Raw genomic sequence first — 27,500 nt, forward strand, 5'->3', positions numbered from 1 at the left:
GGATTTTTTCCGCTGAGCCCCTTGAAGAAAATAATTCAAGTCTTAAGGTTGAATGTCGTTGGCCGCTTACTGAGGCCTCCATTTCGTTGGGTTTAGTAGAGAATGTAAAATCTGACTTGTAAAATATACAAGATAATAGGCCTCGACCCTGATACACTCCTCAGGGTCATGCTGATAGTGCTCCCCTTGTTAGGGTCTTTATTTAGAGTACTTTGCTCCACATAGCTCGTATGAGATCACCCTTCACCACCCAGGCTCAGGTAGAGACAGATTAGTGATGGTCCCTCGGGATGGTTGAGTACGCTCTCTTAGAGCCGAAGCACTGCGTGACGCCCGTGACAGTCGAAGCTGTAGGCCTCACAGTAGGCCTCCTCGATAGTGCGGTAGTGTAAGTCTGTACTCCCCTTGCTTTAAAGCAGGGGTGGGGAACGTCCGGCCCCCGGGGTAACCGGCCCGCAAAACAGTTTGATGCGAGTCAATTCCTCCCCCCCCAAAAAAACGTCAGAAACAAAAATCTCAGCAATTACTTTTCCTGTGATAGAAAACACAAAATAGGCAAAGTGGCAAGCAGCACGAGTCCACGAGCCGTGAGAGCAGGGCGAGGCCAGTAGCGCGAGTGTTAATGAGTCACCTGCGCGCCGCACCGGTTTCAAGTTTCTCACTGATCAGCTTCGGGGCGCATAAAAGGATCAGAACGAAGACAGCGGAGGACTAGGCATGGACTTTACTTTATGTGTGTGTGGTAGTCGTCCACGAGGGGCTGCTGCTTTTACTTTCGTTTTGTCATTTGCGTATTAATGTATTAAAGTGGTTTAAACGTTTGCCGGTTCCCACCTCCTTCTTCCCTGAACTAACTAACCACGTTACATTTAATATAATAGATAATATACATTACAATAATACTATAAAATAACACAATAGAGTCAGGTTTCCGGGTGGTCGCTTCCGACTGTGTCCGGGTCACAGTCAGAATGAACGCAACAGACACGTAGCGGTTGTCATCGCTGATATGCATCATGGCGTCATGGCGACTGTCAAAAAAAGAAAGGTAGATTCAGAATGTCGCGCTTTTCAAGAAAATGGACAAATGATTTTGTGGATTTTTTCCACTTGCTGTCGGCCGACTAAAAGTGGCTGACAGCAATTAGAATGTGTGGCCGACTAAAAGAGGAATGAGTCTGTGCTGATTTAGTGGAAAGAGTTGAGCCCAAGCTGTGGAAAGAGTATTACTGTGTGACTGTTTTTGTGCTGTAACGAGGCTATGGTGAATGCGCTGCCTGCGCACCTTTTGTTTTGTTTATAGTTTTGAGTTTCCAATAAAACGTACGAGTCCCAGTGACGCCGACCCTGTCTTCTTCCTTCCAAACACTGAACCTCATTACAATGGCCCTTAAAGAATGTTAAAAAATTGTAAATGGCCCTTGATATGAAAAAGGTTCCCCACCCCTGCTTTAAAGAGTCGATAGCACTTCTGCTGAGTACACTACCTGTTGGCAATGTAGACCCTAGAGCTGGAGGCGCTCCCCTTATTAGGGTCCCTTCAGAGTGCCCAGCCTCCACAGGGCCTGAAGCACTGTCTCGATCCAGGACTTACACAGGGGAGTTCAGTCTCACGCTACCGGACTATCGGGGAGGCCTACCGAACAGTCCCTTCAGACGATAAGTTGTTCTCCAGGCTCCCCTTATATACTTCCGGGTCGCACTAGCAGTGACGTCATAGGCTGTCGGAGGCGTTCCCCATAGCGTCATCGACGCAGTGTCTCAGGGAACAGAGGTCACAGTCGTAGCCCAGACGTGTTCTGTGCTGAGCCGTGACCAGCGGTTAATGTGGAAACACAGAAGAAACAACAACTCTGATGCTGATGGGAGCCTAAAACTCGTGGTGTGGAGCATAGCGTATTCACATGGTCTTCCCTGCTTTCAACACTCTCTACAACTTCTGGAAGCAATGTCATCACAAGACTAATGGAGTGTACGCGCGTCACGTCACCGTCGGCAGGAGTGACTGTGGTTACACACACTGAGAGACAGAGACACTGAGTGCTGTGAAAAACACACTAAACACATCTCAAACGGGGAAGAGCTTTGAGATTTACTGTACGACTAGATCTGACAAGAAATCTGAGGTATATTTTCACAGACTGCTGAAAGCTACAGAACAGAGAAGCAAATGAATCGCTGCAGAAACATCTGGATCCAGGCAGAGAACGGTGGATTCACAGCTATTATTCTGTGTCGATATGATGAATTTAGGGGTAAAATCACCCTATATATTGTATTGTTATTGACAACTCATCAATTGAATATTTAGCATCACATATTCTTTTTATTTTTAATTGAAATCAGGATCATATAAACGTCAGGAAACACGATTCCTGCTGCGTGTCAATATCCATGATCACCGGATCTTTGGTAAGTTGTAAGGAACACTATATCCAGTCCAAGCTTTAGTTTAAACTGATAATCGTGTGTTTTACTGGCGTTTTCTCAGTTTCTCCTATTAAATCCAGTCACTCAGCAGCTCTTCTGCCTCTCAGTCCGGCTGAGCGAGTGTGTTCCCGCGGGAAAGTGACTCTAACCTCAATTAGCCTCTAGTTGTCTTAAAACCTTGCCCTAAACAGGACTCCATTCTCAAACATGAAACGCAGTGATAGCAGTGAAACCTGTCAGTCTTCAGTCGAGCTGTTGGTGTAGAGAAGTGTCGAGCACACACACACCTGTGTTATAAGAGCCCGTCTCTGGTCTGAAATATCACTCCTACATGAGCCCGGGTAAATATTAGAGCAGGATTATGATAATCTTTCCTGAGGAAAGTCAGCAGTCTCACAAGATTTGTCTATCTGGGGTATGTGGTGTGGAGAGAGGATTGTGGGTAAGGGACTGGACAGAGAGACCCTTCAAAGCTCTTAATTCTGGCTGATCCTCACACACACACACACACACACACACACACACACACACACACACACTGAGCGTCGGATCCGTCTGATGGAGTCCAGCAGCTGTTCTACAATCTGATCATCAGTTTCTGGAAGAGGAATGTTTATGTTAATAACCCGCTGTTGTGTTTAGTACCTGTGTGTGTCCACAGTGGTTTCTGTCAAGAGCAAAGCAAAGTTCACACAACTGTAACCCCGTGAAGTCACATCAAATGATGTCAGATTTTTTTTTTTTTTTTTTTTTTTTTTTTTTTTAAATTGAACAATTTATTGAATCTTTAGACAAAATATTAAAAAAAATATCAAAAAAACGTTTTATGTTTTGCATCATATTTGATACATCAGGCTTGTATGTCTCATGTAGTCTGAGATAATGAGAATCTGGAGGTCCCAAACTGAGCAGGAATATGGCATTTGATGCAGATGCTGATATTTATATGGACAAAAAGTAAGAGGAAGTTCTGATGCTTGTAAATCAGTGAGATCTTTATAACACTATAGCAGATACTTTAATAAAATGCATATAAATATCAATATCTGCCAATAGTAAGATGATATTTAAATGCTTAGTGTTATGATCAAAGCTGTAGTTTTAAAACACATAATGCAATGCAATACAGTGATGATTGACAGATGAACAAATAACCCTTCCTCAAAAGCCGGACGATCATATTTGATACTCATGATTTTTCTAATAAATTATAAAATAATCTAGAAAACCTGTTTCAGTCCAGAAAGTGTTCATCTCGAAATATTACTAACAATATCAGTGTTATTCTTACGTTTTCTTGATGAAGGAGGACGTTTGTACAGTTACACTAAAAGAGTTTTACTGGATAAAACAGTGTAAACTATCAGTCAGAGACAGAAGACTGGAGGAGGTCGAGTGTGACGGGGTTATCAGCAGAGTTTGATCATGTTCATCATTACAGATTCATGCAGCAAATACAGTTAATCTGACGACTCACTGGAGGACTGTTAAACTAAGAGTGTGTGTGTTAATGCTGTGTGTGTGTGTGTGTGTGTGTGTGTGTGTGTGTGTGTGTGTGTGTGTGTGTGTGTGTGTGTGTGTGTGTGTGTGTGTGTGTGTGTGTTCTGCAGTGAGCTGCGAGTCCATCCCCGAGCCGATAGTTGAGCAGGAGGAAGAAGCGCTTCAGGACTCGACTCAGTTCATCAAGAAGAAACAGCCGTCCAAGAGAGTCAAGAGCAAGTCAGGTAAGACTTCACCTCAGAAACACACACACACACACACACACACATCATGTACTGTGTGCTGCAAACTACTAGAAGTGATTGTGTGTGGATTGTGAAGGAGTAGCTAGAGTCCGGCTGGTGTTCATGTGTACATGTTTCAGCGGGTCATCAGCTCAGGCCTTCATGTGATTAACCCACACACACACTGGTAATGAGCAGGAGATGTCACACACACGCGCAATCACACTCTCACACGCATGCACACACACACACACACACACACACACACACACGTGATCACACACACATACACACACATGTGATCACACACACGTGATCACACACACACACACTCGTGATCACACCGGCTACAGATGCTCACTTCAGATCTCACAGCTGACAAAGTCTGTGAAACTAAATATTTATTACAAATGATATAAATGCATATTTGCTGATAACAGATCATATCAGCATATCATAATATCAGCAATAAAGCAGCATAATAATGTCGCCACACACGTCTTCCCAGCGATCCCGGGTTGTTGATTCCAGTACAGTTTCCTGTTCCCCAGATATGTGTCCTGTCCAGACGTCAGAGCTGATCAGAGGTTCAGGAGATCCTCACATGCTGGAGAAACCCTGACAGCTGATTGGTTAGTTGTGTTTGGAGCGGTGGATCTGCTCAGACATGTTGAGACACTTTTGTCATTAGTGAGTGATTAAACACGTTCCTCCTCCTGACACACACACACACACACGCACGCACGCACGCACACACACACACACACACACACACACACACACGGCCGTGAGGAAGGAGATCTGATGCAGGATTCAAACATGTTCTCTGATGTCCACTGAAACAGAAGCCAGTCTCTCATGTGTGTGTCATCTCTTCAAACGCAGATCAAAGTTGTGTATCACACATCAGATCAGCTGATCCACTCTGGAGTCACATGATATATTTATGAACATTTATGAATATTTATGAGTTTTGGCTATTAAACTATTACAATTTCAGTACCGAAGTCTGTACTTCTGACAACTCTAAAAAGACATTATCGTGTGTCACATCTGGTTAGACTCGTGTCAAACAGCAAAGAGAAACAGACTTCACGCTATAGTCAACGGCTCCTTTCACAGCACTGGCTGTTGTTTAGTTCAGGGGTCAAACTCTTCTCTGGACAGCCACTGTCCTGCAGGCTTTCAGCTCGATCCGCTGGTTCAGGGGTCAAACTCTTCTCTGGACAGCCACTGTCCTGCAGGCTTTCAGCTCGATCCGCTGGTTCAGGGGTCAAACTCTTCTCTGGACAGCCACTGTCCTGCAGGCTTTCAGCTCGATCCGCTGGTTCAGGGGTCAAACTCTTCTCTGGACAGCCACTGTCCTGCAGGCTTTCAGCTCGATCCGCTGGTTCAGGGGTCAAACTCTTCTCTGGACAGCCACTGTCCTGCAGGCTTTCAGCTCGATCCGCTGGTTCAGGGGTCAGACTCTTCTCTGGACAGCCACAGTCCTGCAGGCTTTCAGCTCGATCCGCTGGTTCAGGGGTCAAACTCTTCTCTGGACAGCCACTGTCCTGCAGGCTTTCAGCTCGATCCGCTGGTTCAGGGGTCAGACTCTTCTCTGGACAGCCACAGTCCTGCAGGCTTTCAGCTCGATCCGCTGGTTCAGGGGTCAGACTCTTCTCTGGACAGCCACAGTCCTGCAGGCTTCCAGCTCGATCTGCTGGATCAGGGGTCAGACTCTTCTCTGGACAGCCACTGTCCTGCAGGCTTTCAGCTCGATCCGCTGGTTCAGGGGTCAAACTCTTCTCTGGACAGCCACTGTCCTGCAGGCTTCCAGCTCGATCCGCTGGTTCAGGGGTCAAACTCTTCTCTGGACAGCCACAGTCCTGCAGGCTTTCAGCTCGATCCGCTGGTTCAGGGGTCAGACTCTTCTCTGGACAGCCACTGTCCTGCAGGCTTCCAGCTCGATCCGCTGGTTCAGGGGTCAGACTCTTCTCTGGACAGTCACAGTCCTGCAGGCTTTCAGCTCGATCCGCTGGTTCAGGGGTCAGACTCTTCTCTGGACAGCCACTGTCCTGCAGGCTTCCAGCTCGATCCGCTGGTTCAGGAGTCAGACTCTTCTCTGGACAGCCACCGTCCTGCAGGCTTCCAGCTCGATCCGCTGGTTCAGGAGTCAAACTCTTCTCTGGACAGCCACTGTCCTGCAGGCTTCCAGCTCGATCCGCTGGTTCAGGGGTCAGACTCTTCTCTGGACAGCCACAGTCCTGCAGGCTTTCAGCTCGATCCGCTGGTTCAGGGGTCAAACTCTTCTCTGGACAGCCACTGTCCTGCAGGCTTTCAGCTCGATCCGCTGGTTCAGGGGTCAAACTCTTCTCTGGACAGCCACAGTCCTGCAGGCTATCAGCTCGATCCGCTGGTTCAGGGGTCAAACTCTTCTCTGGACAGCCACTGTCCTGCAGGCTTTCAGCTCGATCCGCTGGTTCAGGGGTCAGACTCTTCTCTGGACAGCCACAGTCCTGCAGGCTTTCAGCTCGATCCGCTGGTTCAGGGGTCAGACTCTTCTCTGGACAGCCACAGTCCTGCAGGCTTTCAGCTCGATCCGCTGGTTCAGGGGTCAGACTCTTCTCTGGACAGCCACTGTCCTGCAGGCTTCCAGCTCGATCCGCTGGTTCAGGGGTCAAACTCTTCTCTGGACAGCCACAGTCCTGCAGGCTTCCAGCTCGATCCGCTGGTTCAGGGGTCAAACTCTTCTCTGGACAGCCACTGTCCTGCAGGCTTTCAGCTCGATCCGCTGGTTCAGGGGTCAAACTCTTCTCTGGACAGCCACAGTCCTGCAGGCTTCCAGCTCGATCCGCTGGTTCAGGGGTCAAACTCTTCTCTGGACAGCCACTGTCCTGCAGGCTTCCAGCTCGATCCGCTGGTTCAGGGGTCAGACTCTTCTCTGGACAGCCACAGTCCTGCAGGCTTTCAGCTCGATCCGCTGGTTCAGGGGTCAGACTCTTCTCTGGACAGCCACCGTCCTGCAGGCTTCCAGCTCGATCTGCTGGTTCTGGGTTCAAACTCTTCTCTGGACAGCCACCGTCCTGCAGGCTTTCAGCTCGATCCGCTGGTTCAGGGGTCAGACTCTTCTCTGGACAGCCACCGTCCTGCAGGCTTCCAGCTCGATCTGCTGGTTCTGGGTTCAAACTCTTCTCTGGACAGCCACCATCCTGCAGGCTTTCGGCTCGACCCGCTGGTTCAGAGGAAGGGTTTGAGCTGGATCCTGCAGGAACGTGTCTCTCCTGTCCCAGGTTTAACTGAAGACTCCTCCACTCTTCATCAGTGAGTGAGACTGACCAACAGAGGACGACGAGAGTTTAGCAAACACAGTCCGATAGGTGTGACATCCCTGACACCTGAAACTCAGATCACTCAGTGTATATGGAGAGCTTATATTGAGAGCCTGTAAAAATTACCTTTAAACTCTGATGTGAGTCTGATTAAAACCGTCTTGGCTCAGTATTTAGCATTCGTCATATTGCTGGTGTTCTCTCAGATGGAGCTGAGACTCGTAGATAGCAGAGAGGAGAGGGAATTAATCTCTCATTATGTCCATGTTCTCAGATCTGCAGCACACACTCCAGACTAAAGAGCGCTACTCGTGTGAAGAACGCTAGAGACGAGACTCGCTGCTGATTGCAACTGTTGGACCTTATAATGTTGCCGAACCAGCATGAAAAATACAAGACATGCTAAAAAAAATACTTTCGACTTCTGTTTTGGTTTCGTTTTCAATGTTTTGAATTCTTGTTGTTAGTTTGTTTCCATGGTTTCTAGAAAGGTTTCATTGGTTGTCATAGCGACTCATTGTGTGGTTGATTTGATCCACCTGATCCTTGTTTTGTTCATTGAGTGTGTTAGGTGTATATTGGCCTGTGTTCTGTCTGCTCTTAGTCTGGTGGTGTTTGTGTTAACACACACTGTTCTGAGTGTGTACCTTCATTGTATTTTTGGTTTGTTTTGTATATTAAAGTTAAAGGTGCAATCCTTCTTGTTATGCGGGTTGAAAGTCTCATATCCTGATAGCAACCACTATGTTAAGTTGTCTAAATGTATCGTTATAAATGTATATCGTCTGTGGAAGGTGTAGGGCCATAAAATGTTTGTTCAATCATTTCATTTGGTCTGAATGAAAGGATAGCATGTGTTCCCTGTCAGTCATCGTGTGTGCATAAGCCACCGCGCAGTTATTCACGCAGACATCATACACCACCGCGCAGTTATTCACGCAGACATCATACACCACCACGCAGTTATTCAAGCAGACATCATACACCACCGCGCAGTTATTCACGCAGACATCATACACCACCGCGCAGTTATTCACGCAGACATCATACACCACCGCGCAGTTATTCACGCAGACATCATACACCACCGCGCAGTTATTCACGCAGACATCATACACCACCGCGCAGTTATTCACGTAGACATCATACACCATCAGCGCTGGGATTATAAGCTGCTCGACCAAAGAAATGTATTACATTACCAGAAAAACATGTTGTTTGCATTTAAGATATACCTCGTGCTTTTCCACACAGCACAATCATCTCTCCTTACCGAGAACAGAGCTACTGTAGAACAGTACACATCATCAGTGGAAAACAGCATCAGGCTACACAATGCTTCATTGTAGAGAACTCGTGACTTGTGTCATATGCATAATTGGAGAACAGATGCTAAACATTCCTGTATTCAAAATGGTCTCCTCTCCGTTTCTCTGCAGGATCTTCACTCGAACTTATTACTTGAACTTCACAAATACATCTGATTATGAACATTAATAAAAAGAGAATAATACTGATACATAATATTAAATAATACAATTTTAGTCTTCAGACGGAGATTTGCAGGGATCGTATGCTTTCAATGCTAGCAGGCTAAAGTTAGCATTTCCCAGATCTTTACTAGTGCTGTGAAGTATATCCTCTGTGCTTTGCCTCGTCCTCTTCCTCATCCTGACCTTGATGAACGTGATGAATATAATATCTAAGTCTCCGCATAACAGTGGCCCTTAATGGCTCAATGACCCTTCAATGCAGGCTAGGTCGGCTCGCCAGATTCTGGAACAAAGCTACTCTCTTTATATCTTGAACAGAGGCGAGATTTTTTAGTCAAATTTATTTTAAATGCTCCCAAAAGACAAAAAAAAAAAGCATTTGATAATTAAATTCCATGATTATTGTAGGAATAAAATGAATAGTGCCCCAAAGTGGTCGTCTTTTGGTGAATTTGAAGCCATTTGGTGACAACTAACTAATATGCCATGCAGCCGTTGTGGTTTCTGCAGAACCAGAGAGGTTTTGTTTGCGGGTCTTTGGGGGAATTCATCCAAAGTTTTACAAGATATCAGTCTGTCACAACTCAAACAAAGCATTTTACCATTTAATGACATAAGTAATATATACCCGTTTAAATGTCAGCTTTTTCGTGAAAATGACAATGGGCCAAACTCAGTGTGTGTTCATTTCATCAGTGCTGCAGGAGCTCTGCACTCCTCTGAGGTTCACGTGCAGTTCTGCTTGGTTCATTATAACAATGTAGATTTCATCAGAATTGAAACCCGGCCCCTATATGCCCTATGCATACTACAAACACACACCACTAGACTATCATGACTGTCAGTCTTAATAAGAAGTGCCAGGTCTGCCTCTGACAATCTCAATCTGGAAAAGATTGAGAAAATCTTTCTCTGAAATGTATTTTATACTATTTGATTTATTTATTCTAAAACAAGGCAAGGATCGGCTACTAAATGATTTTTAGCATTGTAATGTGACGCACATGCGTATCTCAGATTTTCCCAATGTCTTGTACCATTAAATACCACGTGGATGAATATGAATATGCAAATGATATGCAGATTAGGATATAGTAAGCTCATATATGGTTATTTCAGGAGGAGACGCGTGTTCACAATCCTCCTCTGACTGGGATTATAAAGGGAATTCTGCGCAGGTCACACGGTTTTATAAGTCTGAATATTTTTTGCCGTTCACCATTTTTGTCTTTCGGCGCACGCACACTTTTAGTGCGGATCCCACACACAGTTTTATAAATGAAACCCCTGGTCCTGAATGCAGATTTGGAAAAGCCCTCCACATTACTGCAGTGAAGTAAGCGCTCTGAGAGCTTGAGAGTTTGGCCTTCAACAAAAGTGGCTTTTGTGTCGTTTTTAACAAGATACCTTTAAGTTTGTTAAAAGGAAGCAATGAACAGTGAAATGTAGTTTTCCAGAGTCCAGCTGTGCTGTGTGTTGTAAACCGCACTCGTGTGCTATCAGCGAATCAATGACTAGCGTATGTTCCTCATCACTGAAGCGCTGGTACCGTCCGTCTGCTGCTTTTCCTCTCTTTACCAGCGCTGGAAATGTTGATTATGTGTGTTTGAGTTATGATTTTGCTTAGGCCATATGGTAATTCCTCAGTTTAATCAGTAGTTTTCCAGAAAAGAGGTATTTTAAAGATCCTAAAACAAATATCTTCTTTCTCTCTCTTCCCAGCCTGAGCGGATACGTGTAGTTAGTCCCCTCCAATTACGCTGTGAAAACTGGGATATGGTCCATCCTAAATATTGAGGGATGGAAATGAGAGACATTTCCAGGTAGCTCTCGCTAAAAGAGACAAGAACATGCAGAGTCAACATGTGTTGAAGGCAGAGCTGTGGACAGATGTGTTTAATTGCACTCATTAATGAGATCAGCAGCACAGCGAAGGAGATTAGATCACACCTGTGGTGTGTTTCAGTGGCGTATTCTCTCTCACACACACACACACACACACACACACACACATTCCCTCCCGCAAACACACACACATTCCACGGCTCCCGCAAACTCTGAGAATCTGCTGGAAATCACTGTGCACAACTCCTACAATAACTCCTGCTTCTAAATATATATGATGGAGGCAATAGACTAACTCAACTTCAGTTGTTTTTAAGTTGTGCTTTATAAATAAACATTGTATTGGATAACTCCAAAAATGATCAAAAGACAAATGTTTTTTTAAGGGAAACCCATTCTCCCAAAAAATGTGATGTGATTTATCGCCAGAAGTCAGGAATCCCTCTTCTTATCAAAGCCACTGCATATGAAAATCTGGTATATGCAACAGTCCAACACACATAAATATATATTAATATATATTACATTTTAAATACAATATAACAATTGTATTATTATTATTATAAGAGTTATTATAAGTACTTATTAGTACTTGCTAGTACTTATTAGTACACCCAAAAATAAAAATGTAGTTGTCTTTTACTCAAAAGCCATATGACATTCATTCATCTTTAGAACAAAAACTAATATTTTAGTTAAGCTCTTCAATTAATATAAACTTTAACTTTTAACTTTTAACTTTTTTGTGTGTAAGACACACAATCACTTTATATGATGAACAGATTGAATATAGACATTGATCAACACACACATCAGTAAAGCCACACAAGCGTTCTCGTGTTACGCTGCACAGTTGAGCTTCAGCAAGAACCAATCAGCTTTATAATGTGTTTATATGTGAATAAAAGCCTAAATTCATCTGTTCATAAGATGAAGCGATCGTGTTTCTTCTGAACTTTAGAAGCTCTGGTTGAATCCGGTGCTCGTCTACGAGTCTCTTCTGTTGAGATGTGTGTGTGTGTGTGTTAAATCCACTCGCTGCTGTGCCAACCGGTGTGTGTTTGTGTGTGTCAAACACCAACAGCCACATGCCCTTGACCTCACGCACACACACACACACACACACACACACACACACACACACACACACACACACACACATATACATATACATATACATATACATATACATATACATATACATATACATATACACGTATACATCACATACAAATCACAGTTAGCTAAAAAAAATAATTTAAAGGGATACTTCAGGATTTAGCATTAAGCTTTGTATTAGTAGAAAACCTGTAGTATTTTCAAATTACCATGCTTCCCACCCTCATATCCCCCTGAGATGAGAGATTTATGTATTTTTTTGTCTGGAAAAAATCCTCCGATGACACAAAACTCGTCATTTTGCGTCATCGGAGGATTTTTTGGCCAGAGGCGAGAGACAACAGCCAGTAGTAGGAGCTGTCCCGCATGTTCTCAACCCGCCCATAGGGGGAGCTCACTCACAGAATGTACATAGTATCAGCCGTCTTTCTTTGGAAGCTAAGCTAACAGGCTCTTGTTCTGTGGAGAAAGCTGAGTATTAGGAGTTACCACCCTATTTTTCCTCTTTGTCCGGCCGTCGAGATCGTCCAAAATCTTGTCGGGCCCGCGGCCCTCAGCCTCGTCCTGCTTGCCGTTCTCCCGCGGCTCTCAGCCTCGTCCTGCTCGCCGTTCTCCCGCGGCCCTCAGCCTCGTCCTGCTCGCCGTTCTCCCGCGGCCCTCAGCCTCGACGTTCTCCCGCGCCCCTCAGCCTTGTCCTGCTCGCCGTTCTCCCTCGCCCCTCAGCCTCGTCCTGCTCGCCCCTCAGCCTCGTCCTGCTCGCCGTTCTCCCGCGGCCCTCAGCCTCGACGTTCTCCGTCGCCCCTCAGCCTCGTCCTGCTCGTCGTTCTCCGTCGCCCCTCAGCCTCGTCCTGCTCGCCATTCTCCGTCGCCCCTCAGCCTCGTCCTGCTCGTCGTTCTCCGTCGCCCCTCAGCCTCGTCCTGCTCGCCATTCTCCGTCGCCCCTCAGCCTCGTCCTGCTCGCCGTTCTCCCTCGCCCCTCAGCCTCGTCCTGCTCGCCGTTCTCCGTCGCCCCTCAGCCTCGTCCTGCTCGCCGTTCTCCGTCGCCCCTCAGCCTCGTCCTGCTCGCCAAAGTAAACATAATGAATGGCGACTGTAGAACGCAAAAGCCGAATCCCGGACATTTTGGGCGATCTCGAAATCCCGGGCAAACTCGTCAGAGACTCACTAGTAGCCTAGCCTTGTTGTTTTCAACTGCGCTCTCTAACCAGTAGGCATGGCTTGGGAGTGGCCTCCTAGGGCAGCGAAGCAAGTGCATTCTGGGAGTTGTTGTCTTTCATCCACATAAGCCAAAAATACATTTTCTGGCTTTTCTCAGTCTAGAAAGCTCCAAATTCAAAAATAATTTCACATTTCTTCTACATAAATGACCTATTTTAAATACACATTCATCTTTCCAGAGGTGAAGTATCTCTTTAAGCAATGTAATTACTAAAGGCAGGAACAATGAGCTCATTGAAGTAATGAATACTTGTTTGATAACAAATGATTATGACATGTAGATAAATGTAGCATTGGTGCAGGACTTTAGGTGAATGATATTAGCTGTCAGCTCTGAGGAATGAGCACATCTGAAACATCTCATGAAACATCACGATGTTTGTTTACTCGATGCAGATATGGATGTACATACACATTCACTCAAATGATTTTATAAATCACAGCTTCTCGGACATCATTAGACAGCTCTTTGCCTCTTATTTCAGACAGTCAGAAGCAAAACATTTTGTCGTTGTCACTACAGTGTTCCTACTGAAGTGCTTGGCACCATAACAATTATGATTATGGGGCTTACTATTGATTAATAAAGACTTAGCATTTTGCAATGACCTGCATACAAATATGTCATGACCTCAGAACACATTTACCATAGTTCATAATTTGTAAACTAATAAGTTTTGATGTTTGCATCACATAATGAGCTCCAGATGTGAGGCTGATCTGGTGTGGTAACTCGCCGGATACAGCAGTGCTCTCGTGAAGCTCTCGCCGAGACTAATCCAATGCAAATCATGATCAGTACCTGTAGAAACACGTGAAAGAGCGTTATCTCGTGTTTGCTGCTGTTACACTGCCGGTCAGGTTTAGCGTAGGCTGCACGTTACTTTCAAAGTGATCGAGCATAAACCTTTTAGCAGTGGTGTAAAGTATTGGAGGAAATGTAATTAGTTACTGTACTTAAGTGTTTCTTAAGTGTTAAGTATCAAATATATTAGCAACTTTTACTCTTTACTTGACTTCAGTTTTGAATATTAAATGAAATGTACTTGAAATGAAATGTACTCCAATACATTTGTGATGAGTTATACAATTACACGTTACGTTACATTTTGCATGGCACTAACTTTTCCTGCAGCAGTTTACCACTGCTATAAAGAAGAGCCGTGAAGGGACTATGGGCCCTATTTTAACGATCTGAAACGCAAGTGTCAAAGCGCAAGTAACTTTGTGGGCGGGTCTCGGCGCTGTTGCTATTTTCCCGGCGGGATAAATGACTCTTGCGCCAGGCGCAAATCTAAAATGGGTTGGTCTGAAGTAGCTTCATTATTCATAGGTGTGGTTTGGGCGTAACGTGAAATAAACCAATCAGAGCGTCATCTCACATTCCCTTTAAGAGCAGATGCGCTTTTTCCATAGCGGATTGCTATTATAACGGCGGATTTGCCAGTGAATCAGCAGCGGTTCACAGCCAAGGAGAGCAACGCTCTCGTCACGGCCGTAAAAGAGAGAAGTTACATTGAAATGGAGAAACCCACCCAAATTAACTTCGGTTAATTTGGGTAAATGTGTAAGCTAGATGTATGCTTTTATAATAAATTGTTTATCTATCTATCTATCTATCTATCTATCTATCTATCGTAATAATGTATGATTTGCAAAAATGAAAACTGCTGCTTCTGTGTAGATGAGAGAATCAAAGTGCACGTTGTGCACACGCTACATTGATTATGGCCAAGCATGCGCCCTTAAAATAGCCTATGAATAACATGCGCAACGCGCCACTGACTTTAAACTATTTTTTCCTGGTTAGTGGCGCAATTGTTTTCTAAACCTGCAAAATAGCAAGAAGGAACGTTTGCGCCGGAACACGCCTCCTCTTTGCGCTGAACCGCCCCCGGGAGCGCAAGTGTATTTCTTAGTTAACCGACGTGCTTCTGTGGAGGGAAAAGTCCGCTTTGCGCGGGTGCAAAATAGGAATGATACATGCGTCGGTGTACAAAGTCACTTGCGCTGGGTGCAAGATAGGGCCCTATATCTTTTGTGTTTCGCCATTACTCACCTAAACTCACCCAAACTCACTTAAACTCACCTAAACTCACCTAAACTAACCCAAAATCACCTAAACTCACCCAAACTCACCTAAACTCACCCAATCTCACCCAAACTCACCTAAACTAACCCAAACTCACCTAAACTAACCCAAACTCACCTAAACTCACCTAAACTCGCCCAAACTCGCCCAAACTCACCTAAACTCACCCAAACTCACCCAAACTCACCTAAACTCACCCAAACTCACCCAAACTCACCTAAACTCACCCAAACTCACCTAAACTCACCTATACTCACCCAAACTCACCCAAACTCACCCAAACTCACCTAAACTCACCTATACTCACCCAAACTCACCCAAACTCGCCTAAACTCACCCAAACTTACCCAAAGTCGCCCCAGACTCACCTAAACTCACCCAAACTGGTCAACAAGGCTACTTCACATGAATGCGAGTACATTAGCAGCAGTTGTGAATCACAGGTGTTTGATTTAGGAGATGAGGTCATGATGAGGCCGACACCAGCACATCCAGAGCAAGCAGACTTTGACTATTTAATTTTACTTAACTTTATTTTATTTATCCGCTATATTGATGGTACTTTTTGAAGGATATTGGTTTACTTATGGCCTTTTGTGCACTTGAGCTTAACTGAGGCTTGAGAGTAAAATACTGAAGTACTGTTAAAATTAGTTTCTCTAAGACTTTTACTCAAGTCGTATTGGAATTGGTGACTTGTAACTTGTAATGGAGTCATTTTCACTGTAAGGTATCTGTACTTTTACTCTAGTATTGTTTTCAGGTCCTCTTTACACCACTAACTCCCGCGATACATACAACTAACATAATAAAAAACTGCCAGATCCACGTTTTAGATAAAACCGAATGTTTTTTTAATGCCACTTTTTGGATATTTCACTGTGAAACATGCAAGAAGCAACACAATATGACAGACAATAAGATTAGATTAGATTAGATTCAACTTTATTGTCATTGCACAAGTACAGGTACAAGGCAACGAAATGCAGTTTAGGTCTAACCAGAAGTGCAATAGCAGCAAGTGCAGGATATACAGTGGTTCCATAAGTGCAGAACATGGATATGTGCTGAATAAATAATCCGGAGGCACCTGAAACGCCTGCCGGAGGGCAGGAGAGAAAACAGTCTGTGGGCTGGGTGAGAGGAGTCCTTAAGGATGCTGCGAGCTCGATGCAGACAGCGTTTCCTCTGGATGTGCTCGATGGCAGGTAGTGGAGTCCCAGTGATGCGCTGGGCGGTTTTCACCACCCGCTGCAGTGCCTTGTGCTCTGCAACAGAACAGCTCCCATACCACACTGTAGCACAGTTGGTCAGGATGCTTTCTATTGCACAGCGATAGAAGTTCACCAGGATAGTGGAGGAAAGCTGATTCTTCCTCAGTGTCCTCAGGAAGAAAAGGCGGGAAGAACCAGGCTGGAGGTGTTGGTTGTCCAGGTCATGTCCGCCGAGATGTGGGTCCCCAGGAACTTGAAACTGGAGACACGCTCAACAGCCATTCCATTGATGTGGATGGTGTTGTGTGTGCCTCTTGACACTTTCCTGAAGGCCACGATGAGCTCCTTCGTTTTGGTGGTGTTGAGGAGCTGGTTATTTTCAGTGCACCATGTGGCCAGGTGCTTGATCTCCTCCCTATAGGCAGTCTCATCGTTGTTGCTGATGAGACCAATCACCGTAGTGTCGTCCGCAAACTTGACGATGGAATTAGATCCGTACACAGGCTTGCAGTCGGAGGTGAAGAGGGAGTAGAGAAACGGGCTTAGCACACAGCCCTGTGGTACACCAGTGTTGAGTGTGATGGACGTGGAGCAGTTGGAGCCTGATCGAACATTCTGGGGTCTGTTGGTCAAGAAGTCCAAAATCCAGTTGCACATGGAGGTGTTGATGCCCAGGTCTCCAAGTTTGGCTATTAACTTAGTTGGGATGACAGTGTTGAATGCTGAGCTGAAGTCAACAAACAGCATGCGTGCATAAGTGTTCTTATTGTCCAGATGTGTGAGCACAGAGTGCAGTGCCATGGAAACTGCATCCTCTGTGCTCCTATTGCTACGGTAGGCAAACTGGTGTGAGTCCAATGTGGATGGTAGAGAGTCTTTTAGGTGTGCCAGGACCAGCCGCTCAAAGCACTTCATTACGATGGGTGTGAGTGCTACAGGGCGGTAGTCATTAAGGCACTTCGGGCTGGAGTGTTTTGGCACTGGCACAATGGAAGTGCATTTAAAGCATGTTGGTACAGCTGCTTGGGCAAGAGACAGGTTGAAAATGTCTGTAAGAACCCCAGCGAGCTGCTCCGCACATGCCCTGAGTACGCGTCCAGGGATGTTGTCTGGTCCAGCAGCCTTGTGCGCGCTGATCCTGCTCAGTGCATTGCAGACATCTGTGGAGGAGAGTGTGATCGGCGGGTGGTCAGCTGAGGATTTGAGCTTGGTGGCAGTTTCTCTGTTGTCTCTTTCAAAGCGAGCATAAAAGTCATTTAGCTCGTTCAGGAAGTTGACATCAGTGGCTGCGGGGGTGGAGTGAGAGGGTTTGTAGTCACTGATTGCCTGAATGCCCTGCCACATGCGCCGAGGGTCAGCGTTGGAAAAGTGTCCCTCTATCTTAGCTAGATAAGATTAATAAGATTAATCTTAGCTTAGCTAGATTAAACGGCTTAGCTCCAGTCTATTTAACGGATCTTCTATCACCCTATAATCCATCGCGCTCTTTAAGATCACTAAATTCAAGGCTTTTGGTCATACCTAGGATATCCAGAACCACCAAAGGAGGGAGAGCATTTTCACATTTGGCTCCAAAACTGTGGAATAGTCTTCCTGATACTGTTCGTTGCTCAGACTCGCTCTCCCAGTTTAAAACTAGATTAAAGTCTCATCTCTTCAGTCAGGCATTCATATAATCCGGCCTCTAGCTCATAAATGCCAGAGGAGAACTGGCCCCCGACTGAGCCTGGGTTCTCCCAAGGTTTTTTTTTCTCCATTAGGTCACCTGATGGAGTTTTAGGACACCATTAGGTCACTTGATGGAGTTTTTCGGTTCCTTGCCACTGTTGCCTTTGGCTTGCTCAGTTGGGGATATTTTGGGGATATTTAATTTAATTTTATCAATCAATAAATTCCTCTTGAAACAAACTTTGTTGTATTATTTTAATTTAATACTGTGAAGCTGCTTTGATACAATCTGTATTGTGAAAAGCGCTATACAAATAAACTTGAAACTTGAAATCTTAAGCTTGTAGCAGTGCTTGGCCTCTTTGATGCCCCTTTTCAGATTTGCTCTGGATGTGCTATAGGCTTGTGCATCTCCTGATCTGAAGGCAGTGTTGCGTGTCTTCAATAGGAGTCGCACTTCCCTGTTCATCCATGGCTTCTGATTTGGGTATGTGGTGATCTGCTTCTGGGTTGTAACACTGTCAATGGTGGTATTAAAATAATCCAGTACAGAGGAGGTGTAGCAGTCAATGTCCGTGTGAGAGCCACTGGTGGCTTGAGAAGCAAACATACTCCAGTCTGTGTGTAGAAACCTTTCCTGGAGTGAGAAATCTGCCCCCGCAGGCCACACCTTGATGGTCTTCACTGATGGCTTCACGCGATTGATGAGAGGTGCATATTTGGGGGTGAGGAACAAAGAAAGGTGATCTGACTGTCCCAGGTGGGGAGGGGTGTCGCGACGTAAGCTCCAGCCATGTTTGTGTAAACATGGTCTGAGGTTTTGTTTCCTCTGGTGTGACAGGAAACATGCTGGTGAAATTTCGGTAGCACTGACTTTAAGTTTGAATGATTAAAATCACCCGCAACAATAAACGCAGCTTCCGGGTGAACGGTCTGTTGTTTACTGATGGCTGCGTGAAGTTCTTTCATAGCAAACTTGGCATCAGCATCCGGGGGAATATAGGCTGCAGTTATAATAGTGGAAGTGAACTCCCGCGGTAGATAAAACGGTCTACATTTAACCATGAGAAACTCAAGGTTAGCTGAACAATGTCTCCCAACAATAGCAGAGTTTCTGCACCAAGCTTTGTTAATGTAAATGCACAATCCACCACCTCTGGTCTTACCGGAGCCATCTAATGTTCTATCCGCCCGGAATGTATGGCGTCCCGCTAGCTCAATAGCGTTGTCCGGTATTCCGCTGTTTAACCATGTTTCCGTGAAAATTAGAACATTCAAAAGTCTCTTGCTGTATGTGATGTTGAGTCGAATCTCCTCCATTTTGTTCAACAGCGACCGTACATTGGCAAGGAAAATGCTGGGTAAAGAGAGCCGGTGTGGTGTTAGCTTTAGCTTAGCTCTTAGTCCTCCGCGCTTCCCCCGCCTTTGTTTACGATCTCGACGCCGCCTGCGAGCACTTCCGCCCGGCCGGGCAGAGTGCATAGCCTCGGGTGTTTTGGCGATCTCAGGAAGGAGTCGAAGGTTGTCCATAAAACTGTCGGAAATTCGCAAACCAATATCCAAAAGCTCACCTTGGGTGTACGATGTTAAGGCACAACTGTTCTGCACGAACAGACCTGAAATGAGCAAGAAAAATACTGCTAAATTGCAGAATCTGGAGAGACCGCGAGCCTCGCGATGTACTCGCGCCGCCATCTTGGTTCGCAATAAGCCTGCGCTGGTTGAGTTTTGACATGGACAAACATCATCTTCAGTAATATTCCCTGGGAAACTGCATTATTGTGGTAATGTTGGTAATGTGTAATGTCTGTGTTTGGGGTTGTTTGAGGTCAGGGCTCACGCTGGTCTTCCTGAAGCCTCGACAAGAACGCTGATCCAGGTTGAGCTTCTATTCTCTATATTTACCCTCAGCTGTTGTAATTAACCTCATCTATTAACTTCAGACTCAGAGATCAGTGATCCTCCACAGAAGGACATCGAGCTGGAAGAATGAGCTCACTGCTGTCCAACAGTTGCTCCGGCTCAATCCTGCTCCGGTCGGACCTTACCGGGATTACAGAGCGTTTCCATTTAGCCAATCAGTTCATCTTAACCAACACGGCTCAACACACACACACACACACACACACACACACACACACACACACACACACACACACACACACCTCTGAGTCCAGAGTTTGTGTCAAACACCAACAGCCACATGCCCTTGACCTCTCACACACACACACACACACACACACACACACACACCTCTGAGTCCAGAGTGTGTGTCAAACACCAACAGCCATATGCCCTTGACCTCACATCACACACACACACACACACACACACACACACACACACACACACACACACACACACACACACACCTCTGAGTCCAGAGTGTGTGTGAAACACCAACAGCCATATGCCCTTGACCTCACATCACACACACACACACACAGAAATGTACATATACAAATCACAGTTAGCTACAAATGTATTCATTTAAGCAATGTAATAATTAAAGGCAGAAACAACATAACACATGATTATGACATATAGAGAAATGTAGCATTGGTGCAGGAATTATTATATTAGCTGTCAGTGTTTTATTCTCAACAAAGAAACCATCCTCACTTCTTCAGTCATGCCTCTCTGTTTTCCTGGTGTTCTTCTCACTCTCAGCTGAGAGAGCTTTCTCCACGTCCGTCTCTGTGACAGCGTGAAGAGTGTGATCTGATCTCAGCTGAGGAGAGAGGAAACTCACAACTGTGATCAAGAGCTCAACTCACAGCCTGAGCAAAAGAGCACATTCATTTTCCACTTTCATCTGCATATCTCTCTCATTCAGGCATGTGCCTTGTCCAGATGCACAGACTAATACCATATATTTGGCAATGTTTCCGTGTCTGACACAGCTTGTGATCGCCACAAACACAAGTTTACAAGCTCTAAAGATAAAACCAGGAATTAGAAATAATGTTACAAATTTTTTTTTAAATAAATAAATATTGCACGTGTGTGTATTTATATACAAAATAATTATACACAGTTCACACACACATATCATGTAAACACAAACTTTTCTTTTGGATGCGATTAATCGTTGCTCAGCACTAGTTTTTACACTTTGTCTCCCAGTACAATTAATTATGTTCTGTTCATTCCAGATATACTGATGTTAACTTACAGACCAAATAAAACAAAATGATAAATCAATTAATAACGACATTAATAAATAAATGAAATGAGAGAAGGGCAAGCTGTAAATAGCTGCTCTCTTGTATATGTTCTCAGATTGGACACACAAGAACCGACGACGGTTCACGTCACTGATGTCAAACAGCATGTGTTTGAGAAACGTTCATGTTTCTGTGTGTTCTTCAGTCCGGAGCCTGTAAAACAGACGGTGACGAAGTGCCAGGACTCGTCTCATGTTCAGAGCGGGTCGGGATAATGAGGGAGGATTTTCCCAGGATTCTGTGCTGGAATGTTTCATTAGTTTGCTGTGATCTGCTCCATAGGTTCTCAGGACACTACAACAATGTTTAGAATAAATTAGGTCCTCACGTACACCTACAGAAAGAGTGATTTATTCATGTCCGGCTGTTGGTTGCTCCCAGTAACACGTGCTGGAAGTAAAGCATCAGGATCTCCTGTGGGATCTCATACCTGTGTCCGGTCTCCCTCAGAGACCATTAAAGCTGAAGATCCTCACACACACACACACACACACACACACACTGATGTGAAGAAACAAGAGCTCGTGTGTCTGCGTGGATCCACACATCATCACTTCATGATGTAGACAGAGCACAAAACCAGCCCCATTTACCACGGTCATTTACCACGGTCATTTATCCGTAAAGGCCTGATCACGACAAGGACAAGAATTGCAAATATTAAGTTTTAATAATCATTTAAATTATTTGAAAATAGCACCATATAATAAGGTAACAATTAATTTTAATGTGCCAATCGTTACATAAATGATGGGTTACACTTTATTTTAAGGTGTCATTGTTACAGTGTAATTATATATTTAAGCACTGAGTAATATTAATCAACTACTACTATAGGGTAGGATTAGGGTTTGGTTGAGGGTTAGTTGCATGTAATTATGCATCATTTACTGTTATTACTATGGTAAGTACATGTTACATATGTAACAAGGACACTGTAAAATAAAGTGTTACCAAATTGTGCATAACTACATGCAACTAACACTAACCATAACTATATAGTAAGTACATGTTGTTCATATTACGCGGTGTAAATATACTGTAACAACAGTGACGACAATAATGATATCGGTGGAATCACTTTCAGTGCGTTTATTCCCAAACGATGAACGATAAAAACACTGACAGCCAATCAGAATCCATCCGACTTTAAAGAGCTCGAGCATTTAAAGCGACAGACGACAAATCTGCTGTGCTCTTATAAAAGCAGCGCTATCCTCCACTGGTGTGGACGCTGATATAGTTATAGTTATCACTCTTTCTGTGAATAAACCCATTACTTCACAACCTATTAGTATCATAATATAACCTAGTCGGTCACACTTTACAATAAGGTTCATTAGTTAACATTAGTTTACTACATTCATTAGCATGAACTAATAATGAACTGCACTTATACAGCATTTATTAATCTCTGTTAATGTTAATTTCAACATTTACTGATACATTATTAAAATCTTGTTAGCATTAGTTAATGCACTGTGAACTAACATGAACAAACAATTAATGACTATTTTTTATTAACTAACATTAACAAAGATTCATAAATACTGTAACAAATGTATTGCTCATGGTTAGTTCATGTTAGTTCATAATACATAAACTAATGTAAACTAATGAACCTTATTGGATCAGCGTCGTTCAAATGGATTAAAATTCATTGAAATGCATATAATGACTGTAAGTTTGTGTTTTACCTTGACTCAAAGAAATTACTTTCTATTCACAGAAGAATAGAAAAAACATGCAAATAAACAACAGGAAAAGTGTGTTGTGTGTGGATGCTGTGAATATGAGGCTCTGCATGATTATAGCGACTGAAGAGAGTCAGTGTTCATGTTGAGTTCGCAGGAAGACCATCTTTCTTCTTCTTCTTCTTCTTCTTCTTCTTCTTCTTCTTCTTCTTCTTCTTCTTCTACGCTACACTGAGCGCAGTTGTTTGTCTTCCCAGTGTTAATGTAGCTCATCTCCATCTGTGTGTGTGTGTGTGTGTGTGTGTGTGTGTGTGTGTGTGTGTGTGTGTGTGTGTGTGTGTGTGTGTGTGTGTGTGTGTGTGACCGGAAGAGCAGAATCTCACACACACAGATCAGCTGAGGCTCTATAGGGGCCAATGCCTCGCTGTTAAACACAGCTTCTCATCAGTCTCAGCTGCTCAACACAGATTGAATCTGGTCTGATGAATGCTGAGTGATCTCGGATCGCTGTCGCTCTGGTCTAAACTGTATATGTCCACCTAAAGAGACTTCTGTAGGCAGCATCGCATTAATCCTTCAAAGATCAGTCAATCCCAGAATACTAAATTTGCATTTGCATCAGTAAATATTGTTTAGTCTAAAAAAAAAAAAAAATTCCTCCTGATTTTTCTGTTATACTCGTTTGTCCTTTTAAATGGATGATTATTATGATTTTTCAATTTAAAAAAGTATGCTTACACTTCACATACGTAGCTTTATCTGTGGTCATGTTCCCTGTGGAGTCCACATCAGTCATTTCAGTCATTTCAGTTATTTCCCCTTCATTTCGTACATTATAAAAGGTCATACACATGATTAATGCAAATCACAATGGCATTTTCTTTCCAACAAAGCACAGGCTGCTTTGTGTCCGGGGTAACCGCTGTATAAGCGCCACCTACTGTCAGAGAGTCAGTGTGCGTTTTCACTCAGCCCTTCTGCCGTTTCTGTCGGGACCACTATCGTCAAATACGATTGAGCATTAGCATATAGGTTGGATTGGCGGTCTGGTTCTGCTCTGGTTAGCCTAGCATGGATAAGAGCAGCAATAACCCCCGTTAGGGTAAACACAGCAGAACCAACGAGAATGCATTGCAGATATCATTCGTTAATAAAGATTTTAATATACAACATAATTCGAGAATTTATTCTGATTCAAGGGGAATCAGAATGCCAAACCCTGACTGAGACAGGACGAGCTGGGGAGGGAGGAGGGTAACAAACCCTGACTGAGACAGGAGGAGCTGGGGAGGGAGGAGGGTAACAAACCCTGACTGAGACAGGAGGAGCTGGGGAGGGAGGAGGGTAACAAACCCTGACTGAGACAGGAGGAGTTGGGGAGGGAGGAGGGTAACAAACCCTGACTGAGACAGGAGGAGCTGGGGAGGGAGGAGGGTAACAAACCCTGACTGAGACAGGAGGAGCTGGGGAGGGAGGAGGGTAACAAACCCTGACTGAGACAGGAGGAGCTGGGGGGGGAGGAGGGTAACAAACCCTGACTGAGACAGGAGGAGCTGGGGAGGGAGGAGGGTAACAAACCCTGACTGAGACAGGAGGAGCTGGGGGGGGGAGGAGGGTAACAAACCCTGACTGAGACAGGAGGAGCTGGGGAGGGAGGAGGGTAATTTGCTACAGCTGCTGGTAATACTGAAGGAGCTGATATATGAATACAGTGATAGAGTCGTATTCCTACAGGTCGAGGATCAGCTGAGAGTCACTGACGAGAGCTGGACTAACGAGACCTGACAGAACTGACGCTACGCTTGATATTTGTTCAAACCAATTATACAGTGGGGAGAACAAGTATTTGATACACTGCACCGATTTTGCAGGTTTTCCCACTAACAAAGCATGTAGAAGTCTGTAATGTTTATCATAGGTACTCTTCAACTGTGAGTGACGGAATCTAAAACAAAAATCCAGAATTTAATTAATTTGTAATTAATAAGTAATTAATTTGCATTTTATTGCATGACATAAGTATTTGATACATCAGAAAAGCAGAACTTAATATTTGGTCCAGAAACCTTTGTTTACAATGACAGAGATCATACGTTTCCTGTAGTTCTTGACCAGGTTTGCACACACTGCAGGGATTCTGGCCCACTCCTCCATACAGACCTTCTCCAGATCCTTCAGGTTTCGGGGCTGTCGCTGGGCAATACAGACTTTCAGCTCCTCCAAAGATTTTCTATTGGGTTCAGGTCTGGAGACTGGCTAGGCCACTCCAGGACCTTGAGATGCTTCTTACGGAGCTACTCCTTAGTTGCCCTGGCTGTGTGTTTCGGGTCGTTGTCATGCTGGAAGACCCAGCCACGACCCATCTTCAATGCTCTTACTGAGTGAAGGAGGTTGTTGGCCAAGATCTCGCGATACATGGCCCCATCCATCCTCCCCTCAATACGGTGCAGTCATCCTGTCCCCTTTGCAGAAAAGCATTCCCAAAGAATGATGTTTCCACCTCCATGCTTCACAGTTGGGATGGTGTTCTTGGGGTTGTACTCATCCTTCTTCTTCCTCCAAACACGGCGAGTGGAGTTTAGACCAAAAAGCTCTATTTTTGTCTCATCAGACCACATGACCTTCTCCCATTCCTCCTCTGGATCATCCAGATGGTCATTGGCAAACTTCAGACGGGCCTGGACATGCGCTGGCTTGAGCAGGGGGACCTTGCGTGCGCTGCAGGATTTTAATCCATGACGGCGTAGTGTGTTACTAATGGTTTTCTTTGAGACTGTGGTCCCAGCTCTCTTCAGGTCATTGACCAGGTCCTGCCGTGTAGTTCTGGGCTGATCCCTCACCTTCCTCATGATCATTGATGCCCCACGAGGTGAGATCTTGCATGGTGCCCCAGACCGAGGGAGATTGACCGTCATCTTGAACTTCTTCCATTTTCTAATAATTGTGCCAACAGTTGTTGCCTTCTCACCAAGCTGCTTGCCTATTGTCCTGTAGCCCATCCCAGCCTTGTGCAGGTCTACAGTTTTATCCCTGATGTCCTTACACAGCTCTCTGGTCTTGGCCATTGTGGAGAGGTTGGAGTCTGTTTGATTGAGTGTGTGGACTGGTGTCTTTTATACAGGTAACGAGTTCAAACAGGTGCAGTTAATACAGGCAATGAGTGGAGAACAGGAGGGCTTCTTAAAGAAAAACTAACAGGTCTGTGAGAGCCGGAATTCTTACTGGTTGGTAGGTGATCAAATACTTATGTCATGCAATGAAATGCTAATTAATTATTTAAAAATCATACAATGTGATTTTCTGGATTTTTGTTTTAGATTCCGTCACTCACAGTTGAAGTGTACCTATGATAAAAATTGGAATACAAGTGGGAAAACCTGCAAAATCGGCAGTGTATCAAATACTTGTTCTCCCCACTGTATATAAAATCATTTATTAAGCTGAATGTGAGGTTTATCATTTATAAAACGTTTTATTTTCGTCAAAATGTGTATTTTTAAGTTGTTAGTTGAGTTTTTATCTTTAGTTGTTTTATGGTTAAGGATGAAAACAACATGTAGTTCTGTTCTAATATCAGAATAACGGCTGAGTCCAAGAAATCTTAGAAGAGGAATTGAGTGCAGGGTTTACAGGGTTTACAGGTATGAGGAAGGCATCAGCAACTTTTACCTTTATGTGCATCTTTTCCAGCTTCCCTAAACAATGCTTTCTCCTTAACAACAGCTGTGTGTGTGTGTGTGTGTGTGTGTGTGTTTCTGAATGTAAAGCAGCCTTTCAGACTTCTCATATCCCTAACATAACACGAGAGCAGTGTTGGGTTTCTGAAGCTCAGCCAGAGCCGCTGCGTATGATTGCAGAAACCAGATCCAGGACTCATATCCAGTCATGTCGATCCCGTTTCCCTGCGATCTCTGCAGTCAGTGTGTGTTCATTCATCCACGTCTTGGCAGTGGATATGTGTTTTCCACTGCACTTGGCTCGACTGAAGCGAGTTTGTATATGTACATGTGTTTTTTGTGTTGTGGAGATAATGCTCTATGAATACAAGCATTGTTCTGGATCAGTCATAGTTACTCAAACGCTCCAGCCTTTTTGCAGGAGCCAAAGCATTAACCCGCTCTAAATCCACATGTTTTCATCCCTTCATCCTCTCATTTATACTGTAATTAGTGCTTGTCTTCTGGACAATGCTTTCTTCTCTCTGAAATACGTCTGTCATCATCCTGTCGTCATTCCCTCCAGTCTGTGCTCTCGTTTCATCTCTGCCTTACGACCAACACTAAACAGGAATATTTCTCTCTGATAAATGACCATGTCTTCAAGTCCTCAAGAATTCCACCCGAGCAGGTCTAGAGTATCGGGAGAGAGTTATTTATTAGCATTCCTCTTCATCTCGATGGCATTTTCTCAGTTGGCACAAGACTAAAGGTGCTCACGTTTACCGTCGCTCTGCCAAATCCATTCA

At 44.4% G+C, this 27,500-nt stretch overlaps 1 protein-coding gene across 1 annotated transcript in view; it reads left to right on the forward strand.

Annotated features, from left to right (window-relative positions):
* The window catches only part of bbs9 (Bardet-Biedl syndrome 9), a 177,853-nt gene that overhangs the window by 124,970 nt on the left and 25,383 nt on the right, over positions 1 to 27,500 (forward strand). The window contains 1 exon segment of the mRNA XM_082150880.1: positions 4,041 to 4,154. Within this exon segment, the coding sequence (XP_082007006.1) occupies positions 4,041 to 4,154 (114 nt within the window).

Source organism: Leuciscus leuciscus (genome assembly GCF_965113295.1).
Source record: "Leuciscus leuciscus genome assembly, chromosome: 20".
Classification (NCBI taxonomy): Eukaryota; Metazoa; Chordata; class Actinopteri; order Cypriniformes; family Leuciscidae; genus Leuciscus; species Leuciscus leuciscus.